Source organism: Pecten maximus, unplaced genomic scaffold, assembly GCF_902652985.1.
Source record: "Pecten maximus unplaced genomic scaffold, xPecMax1.1, whole genome shotgun sequence".
In the NCBI taxonomy this organism is placed as follows: domain Eukaryota; kingdom Metazoa; phylum Mollusca; class Bivalvia; order Pectinida; family Pectinidae; genus Pecten; species Pecten maximus.
In genome coordinates, this window is record NW_022981476.1 from 1 (window position 1) to 8,775 (window position 8,775).

The 8,775-nt window shown below is 38.8% G+C and overlaps 1 protein-coding gene across 1 annotated transcript; it reads left to right on the plus strand.

Moving 5' to 3' along the window:
• Positions 1-4,192: 4,192 nt before the first annotated feature.
• LOC117320071 lies at positions 4,193-8,679 on the plus strand (the record flags this gene model as incomplete). Its single annotated transcript, XM_033874757.1, has 4 exons — positions 4,193-4,375; positions 7,722-7,890; positions 8,006-8,144; positions 8,575-8,679. Coding segments are annotated over 4 exons (596 nt in total), but the record flags the coding sequence as incomplete, so codon positions are not given.
• Between the last annotated feature and the right edge of the window lie 96 nt (positions 8,680-8,775).

Consider the following 8,775-nt stretch of genomic DNA (forward strand, 5'->3'; position numbering starts at 1 on the left):
TTTTGTAAAAAAAACGGTTTTTTTTAAAAGAGGTTCTTTTTTCACAGTTTTATTAGGATAGAATAAGAATTGTGGAAAAAAAACCTTTGAACCTGAAAGCTATAGAGGTCTACTTTACAATTCTTTTGAAGAATTATAGAATTAAAAAAAAATGCAATGGCTTCAACCATTGAAAAAACTACCTCTGAAATATTTGAGAGGGAAGTGAGACAATCTATATTCTTATGGGTTCAGGGATATAAACTTATGTGTCTTGGTGAGGTGGTGTGGGCGAGGTGGTGTGGGTGAGGTGGTGTGGGCGAGGTGGTGTGAGTGAGGTGGACAGTGTGGGTGAGGTGAGGGGTACTGTGTGTAACTACGAACTATTTTACTGCCGATTCCAGCTGACCAGAGGTTTCACTCAATACCTGAAGGACAAACTGTAATTGTCTTTGTAATGGAACACACAGATGCAGTAACTCACTATATCTACCAATATAAATACTCATGTCATCATATTTCCAATATGAACTGAAGGCCTATCAGTTTATGAGCTATTCCCCCACCTGTATGTTGATATAGTATAAGGTAATAAGCCTATTCACACAGGTATGTATTAGCTATTTATAACAGTCATAATTCAACACTCTGCATAGACACCCTTCCGTTTGTACAACATGGTTAGCTTCTATTTAAAACTTGTCTTTCATGTAAATTCTTTTTATTAAAATCCCAAAATAAGTATTTTAAATCCTGAACTAAAATTCATGAAAATTTCAAATCAAGTCTGTTCCAAATCCAGTTTTATAAATTCAGTAAGATGTATTAGGTATTGATTTGGATTGTGTTTTAGAGAAAGTAAGCAAACAGAATTCTGATAATAGAGGTCATTCTTTAACCAGGTGAAAAAGTGAAATGTCAATATTTGTTGTGAAGGACTATGATCTGAGGTCTCCAATGGCTACCAGGTATATAGTTCTGAAATGTTTAAAACTGTAGATATACAGCACTGTGTCAGTTAATAAAATAAAGATTGATTTCCTACTTTAATTAATTTGATTATATACCTTTATCCTATCTTTCATGTATGATTCATACAAATTGTCAAGGTATTTATAAAAACAATTGTTCAGCTGATTGCTATAACAAAAAAACAACAAATAAATCAAATTTAAAAAAAAATCAAGCAAAGATTACAGAAAAGGAAAAGAAAGTGCCTTTCCATGCATTCCTTTATAGGATAGAAGTTTCCAAATTTTACTTACAATTTAATAGCATTTCTGCCTGTTAAATATTTAAATGATTTAAAGATTTATAATTTGTTACACATTTTTTGATGACTAGATAATTAAGGCAATGTTGTGCAGATCTACATGGCACCTGATTTCATAACAGTCAATTTTTGAGAGTTAGAATTATTCCTCTGTATAAAACTCATTAATCTGAGGTACAAAGAACTATTTAGGATTACACAGGTGTTGGGAAAAATCAATTATCAGATAATGGCATTATGTACCTTTGGCGAATGATCTCATAATTCTGATAATGTTACAAGATATTTGATATCTGAACAAACAGATCATAAATACACAATATTATTGTTACTGGGATAATGTATTATATAACCAACTGTATTCTTTGTTTATTATCTCCCTTGCATGGGAAGTTTTTCTGTTCATCTATTTTGAGATATTATTTGGACCAATTACTTTTAATATAAACTTTTAATAGCACTTAATTGATCATTTCCCCCAGGTTTATGTAATGACAGTATTGTTCACCACACAAGGTACATAACCACAAAGTCAAGGTCACAGCAATAGATTAGAGGTCAAATTACTGCAATGCTTGTCTGGACCATAACTAATCACTGCAAGGCTTGTCTTGACCCTTAAGATTCATCAATTTCTGAAAACTTATGGAAAATTTCTTAATCAAGTCTTTTTTCTTAAATCAAATAATGCTTTCATATAATTATATATATATCCCCCCTCCCCCTTTTTTTTAAATGATGAAACTGGGGCTATATCATACTAAGCCCCGCAGCATTATTTGATGAAATATTTCAGCTAACAATATCGCAAGAAATTATAAACAATTGTGTTCCGCAGTTAATCAGACTTAGAAGTTTATTTTGAGAGTTCAATGAGTAGGGAGCCTAGACTTACTATTTAAGTACTGATTAAAGTATTACTATATCTAAGTATATTTTTGGCACATTTGTGTTGGCGGTGTAATAACAAAGGAGCGTACTTTATGGTTTAAACTACTTCCAGCTACTTCATGACCTTGCTCAGTGATGAAATGATTAAGTAAAGTACAATATACCTTCCAAGTACTTTTAAAAACTAAATATTGAACACAAAGTTTTATTGGTGAGGTCTAGCAGAATTTTGATTTAAAAATTATATTTATTACATTTCTTAACTTTTGATACAAGACTGTATGTTACTTTACTAGGGAAAGAGCATTTACGGCATTGCCTTGTACATGATACTCTTGTTGATGCGTACGACATATTTTTTCCTGGATTATATGCTTTGTTAGAGGTACCCGTGTGATAAGACCATTAGTTTGGTATGTCGATCTTAGACTTGACTGCTTTGATCCTAGTTAACCTGTATTCTACTGTGTTTACAACTGGTCGGTGTTGGACTTAATCCCATGTTTTCTTTGGGAATTAGGTTACAGAAAAACCTTTTAAACCATTTAAGATTAATAGACTTTAAATATTCCACTCTAGCTTGTTTAAATCTTTTAACCATTTTAAATTTGAAAGCATTCTATCCAACATACTGATCCAATATGGGAGATCAACGTTGCCTCCAGCCATAGCATTAATCATTTCTCTCTGTCGGGGCTGCCTGATCCTGCAAACAACTTTCTTTTTCTGTTGTGTATTGTTATATTTTATTGATTACCGTAATTATCAATCATTTCCTGAGAATCCATCTCAATACCTCTGTTACCATACAACATATTACCGTATTTATCAATCATTTCCCGAGATTCCATCTCAATACCTCTGTTACCATACAACATATTACCGTAATTATCAATCATTTCCTGAGTGTCCATCTCAATACCTCTGTTACCATACAACATATTACCGTATTTATCCATCATTTCCTGAGAGTCCATCTCAATACCTCTGTTACCATACAACATATTACCGTATTTATCAATCATTTCCCGAGAGTCCATCTCAATACCTGTTACCATACAACATATTACCGTATTTATCAATCATTTCCTGAGAGTCCATCTCAATACCTCTGTTACCATACAACATATTACCGTATTTATCAATCATTTCCTGAGAGTCCATCTCAATAGTCTGTTACCATACAACATATTACCGTAATTATCAATCATTTCCCGAGTGTCCATCTCAATACCTCTGTTACCATACAACATATTACCGTATTTATCAATCATTTCCCGAGTGTCCATCTCAATAGTCTGTTACCATACAACATATTACCGTATTTATCAATCATTTCCCGAGTGTCCATCTCAATAGTCTGTTACCATACAACATATTACCGTAATTATCAATCATTTCCTGAGTGTCCATCTCAATACATCGGTTACCATACAACATATTACCGTATTTATCAATCATTTCCCGAGAGTCCATCTCAATAGTCTGTTACCATACAACATATTACCGTATTTGTCAATCATTTCCCGAGTGTCCATTTCAGTAGTCTGTTACCATACAACATATTACCGTATTTGTCTACAAGTTCATGCCAAATATAACAAAGCCCACCCATATGTATTGTGGCCCTTAAGAAATGCCAACAAATGCATGATACTTTACAATATTTATCCGACAATAAGCCCACCCATATATATTTCTGGTCAGTAAAATTACTAACCACAGGCTTTTCTAGTTTTATACTAAATAATAGAAATAATGATGAACCCCTAGTATTTGACAGAAAATATATAAACAGTCAATTTAAAAAAAGACATAATACACGAACATCATATTTATATTTCTGTAAAGTTAAGATGCTCAACTGTCCATTAGTCAGCATAGATGTCAACTTTCATTCGGCTATTTTTCGATTTGTCAAGTAACAATTTGTCACCCATTATTTGAAACACACAACTTACAAACAGCATTGATATGGTATATGCTTGAAAAAGTGGTCAAATCAGGATATATATGGTGATATTGATGTTTTAATCTATTTTATTCCAGGGACCCTGTCTCAGAGCTACACAGGAAGTTCCCATCACCACACCAGCAGTTCGGGCGGAGCTCGTGGAGAGGAGACGACCCGGTTTAGTTCTGTCAGTGTTGATGACAGTGTGGACAGTGGCCGTCCTTCTTCTCCCCCATTTATACATGACATGCCAGTGCTCCAGGAGGATCAGTCTCAAGGTCAGAACTCATCCCCTCATCCTTAACACACCCTAAAACTGTCTAGATCATTCTCTTCACATCACATACGAGGTCAGAACTCGTCCCCTCATCCCTAACACACCCTAAAACTGTCCAGATCATTCTCTTCACATCACATACGAGGTCAGAACTTGTCCCCTCATCCCTAACACACCCTAAAACTGTCCAGATCATTCTCTTCACATCACATACAAGGTCAGAACATGTCCCCTCATCCCTAACACACCCTAAAACTGTCCAGATCATTCTCTTCACATCACATACGAGGTCAGAACTCGTCCCCTCATCCCTAACACACCCTAAAACTGTCCAGATCATTCTCTTCACATCACATACGAGGTCAGAACTCGTCCCCTCATCCTTAACACACCCTAAAACTGTCCAGATCATTCTCTTCACATCACATACGAGGTCAGAACATGTCCCCTCATCCCTACCACACCCTAAAACTATCCAGATCATTCTCTTCACATCACCTACGAGGTCAGAACTCGTCCCCTCATCCCTAACACACCCTAAAACTGTCCAGATCATTCTCTTCACATCACATACGAGGTCAGAACTCGTCCCCTCATCCTTAACACACCCTAAAACTGTCCAGATCATTCTCTTCACATCACATACGAGGTCAGAACATGTCCCCTCATCCCTACCACACCCTAAAACTATCCAGATCATTCTCTTCACATCACCTACGAGGTCAGAACTCGTCCCCTCATCCCTAACACACCCTAAAACTGTCCAGATCATTCTCTTCACATCACATACGAGGTCAGAACATGTCCCCTCATCCCTACCACACCCTAAAAACTGTCCAGATCATTCTCTTCACATCACATACGAGGTCAGAACTCGTCCCCTCATCCCTAACACACCCTAAAACTGTCCAGATCATTCTCTTCACATCACATACGAGGTCAGAACATGTCCCCTCATCCCTACCACACCCTAAAACTGTCCAGATCATTCTCTTCACATCACATACGAGGTCAGAACTCGTCCCCTCATCCCTAACACACCCTAAAACTGTCCAGATCATTCTCTTCACATCCTAAACAAGGTCAGAACTCGTCCCCTCATCCCTAACACACCCTAAAACTGTCCAGATCATTCTCTTCACATCACATACGAGGTCAGAACATGTCCCCTCATCCCTACCACACCCTAAAACTATCCAGATCATTCTCTTCACATCACCTACGAGGTCAGAACTCGTCCCCTCATCCCTAACACACCCTAAAACTGTCCAGATCATTCTCTTCACATCACATACGAGGTCAGAACTCGTCCCCTCATCCCTAACACACCCTAAAACTGTCCAGATCATTCTCTTCACATCCTAAACAAGGTCAGAACTCGTCCCCTCATCCCTAACACACCCTAAAACTGTCCAGATCATTCTCTTCACATCACATACGAGGTCAGAACATGTCCCCTCATCCCTACCACACCCTAAAACTATCCAGATCATTCTCTTCACATCACCTACGAGGTCAGAACTCGTCCCCTCATCCCTAACACACCCTAAAACTGTCCAGATCATTCTCTTCACATCACATACGAGGTCAGAACATGTCCCCTCATCCCTACCACACCCTAAAACTGTCCAGATCATTCTCTTCACATCACATACGAGGTCAGAACTCGTCCCCTCATCCCTAACACACCCTAAAACTGTCCAGATCATTCTCTTCACATCACATACGAGGTCAGAACATGTCCCCTCATCCCTACCACACCCTAAAACTGTCCAGATCATTCTCTTCACATCACATACGAGGTCAGAACTCGTCCCCTCATCCCTAACACACCCTAAAACTGTCCAGATCATTCTCTTCACATCCTAAACAAGGTCAGAACTCGTCCCCTCATCCCTAACACACCCTAAAACTGTCCAGATCATTCTCTTCACATCACATACGAGGTCAGAACACCTTCCTTTACCCCTTCACTACCTCTCGATAAAGCTGTCCAGATCCTCTCCATCTCTTCACATCACCTACAAGGTCAGAACATGTCCCCTCATCCCTAACACACCCTAAAACTGTCCAGATCCTCTCCATCTCTTCACATCACCTACAAGGTCAGAACATGTCCCCTCATCCCTAACACACCCTAAAACTGTACAGATCCTCTCCATCTCTTCACATCACATACGAGGTCAGAACATGTTCCCTCATCCCTAACACACCCTAAAACTGTACAGATCCTCTCCATCTCTTCACATCACATACGAGGTCAGAACATGTTCCCTCATCCCTAACACACCCTAAAACTGTACAGATCCTCTCCATCTCTTCACATCACCTACAAGGTCAGAACATGTCCCCTCATCCCTACCACTCCCTAAAACTATCCAGATCATTCTCTTCACATCACATACGAGGTCAGAACTCGTCCCCTCATCCCTAACACACCCTAAAACTGTCCAGACCATTCTCTTCACATCACATACGAGGTCAGAACATGTCCCCTCATCCCTACACACCATAAAACTGTACAGATCATTCTCTTCACATCACCTACGAGGTCAGAACTCGTCCCCTCATCCCTAACACACCCTAAAACTGTCCAGATCATTCTCTTCACATCACCTACGAGGTCAGAACTCGTCCCCTCATCCCTAACACACCATAAAACTGTACAGATCATTCTCTTCACATCACATACGAGGTCAGAACTCGTCCCCTCATCCCTAACACACCATAAAACTGTACAGATCCTCTCCATCTCTTCACATCACCTACGAGGTCAGAACATGTCCCCTCATCCCTACCGCTACCTAAAACTGTACAGATCCTCTCCATCTCTTCACATCACCTACAAGGTCAGAACATGTCCCATCATCACTACCACACCCTAAAACTGTACAGACCATTCCCTTCACATCACCTACAAGGTCAGAACATGTCCCATTATCCCCACCACACCCTAAAACTCTGACTTATCACCCTCTGACAAACTCCTTTCTCCTTCCCAACGCCCTACACTACCATGTACATCAACCCTTTCTTAACCTTACTCATGAGGTACCTCCTCTCTCCCTCTCATTTCCACACCCTCTGTCTTTGCCCTCTACTTCCCTCATCTGTTCTGTCTTCTATGATGACATGGTTCAGATCTAATGTTCTCACAACTATATGTAGCTTAGAGTAGAAGGGGCAGTAACTCTTATAGCCTACAAGACATTTGATCACTTACAATAATTACTTTATGGATTTCTCAACACAATTCATGAACTTTTACAAAAAAATAAGGTCCTTAATTTCACATAGAAAATGTCAAATGATTATGCAACATCACAAAAACCATTTTATAATTGTAGAGGATGAATCAGATGATGACTCGGGTGGAGTTGATGATGACGAGTTGCGATTGGCAACAGGATATGATGACATGACCTTGTCAGTCCTGAAGGTCGTTTTCCCGCCATTTTACTACTCCACCCATGGGTTGTCACGGCCCTGTACCCCCACAGAGGATGACAAACCGAGGTATGTTGGTAACGATACATTCTATTGTAGTTGTCTTGTATTTTGTAATAAAATCTCTAGTATGTATATAAAATGATGGACAGGTGTCCCTACATCAAATATTTCCTTCCTTCAGATACTACCAGTTGGTAGACAAGGCTATAGACTCCTACATGGTCTCACCTGTATCCAAGGAGACCATCCAGGGTATCTACAACTTTGTCCCGAAGGAGCTTCGTATGTCTGTACCGGCCGCTTGTAAACACTTCCTCAAGGTAACCAGTCTAGATCCATTGTCGACTTTTCTGTTATTACCTCAAACCTTCAGACTGTTGCTTCCTGTCGTCCCTGTCATTCTAATACAATCCTGTGTGAGGCACGACTTTAAAACCATTTAAGATATCTATAAATGATGCTGTGCGGTGTACTGAGATGTGGTCACTGTGACCTTCATTTCAAAGTCAGATGTCAAGTGCAAAATTTTTAATACAATCTTGCTTTGTGCATAACTTTTGAAGTTTTAAAGATATTTTGATGAAATCTTAAACATAAAAACATATGTTCTGTTTGCAATTGGAGAAGTAGAGATATGATTTTGTTAACGATAACAGATGCCTAGTTAAGAATCTGATGTAATCTTATGTTATCCAACATTAAGATATATGTGACTAGTATATACCATTCTGTTATACAATTTTTGATCAGGAGATGGATGAGGACAGGAAGTATGCCATAAAGAAAGCCATTCTGGACTATATCCTGTTGGATCATAAAGAACAGGAGAGACTTGGTGTCTGGATGCCAGAGAAAGTAGGTATTCCCTCACCACTAAACTCTGTATACATAGGGATAAATAAATACATTAAGTTCCTGGTGAGGAGAATATAAACAGAAAATGTCAAATTT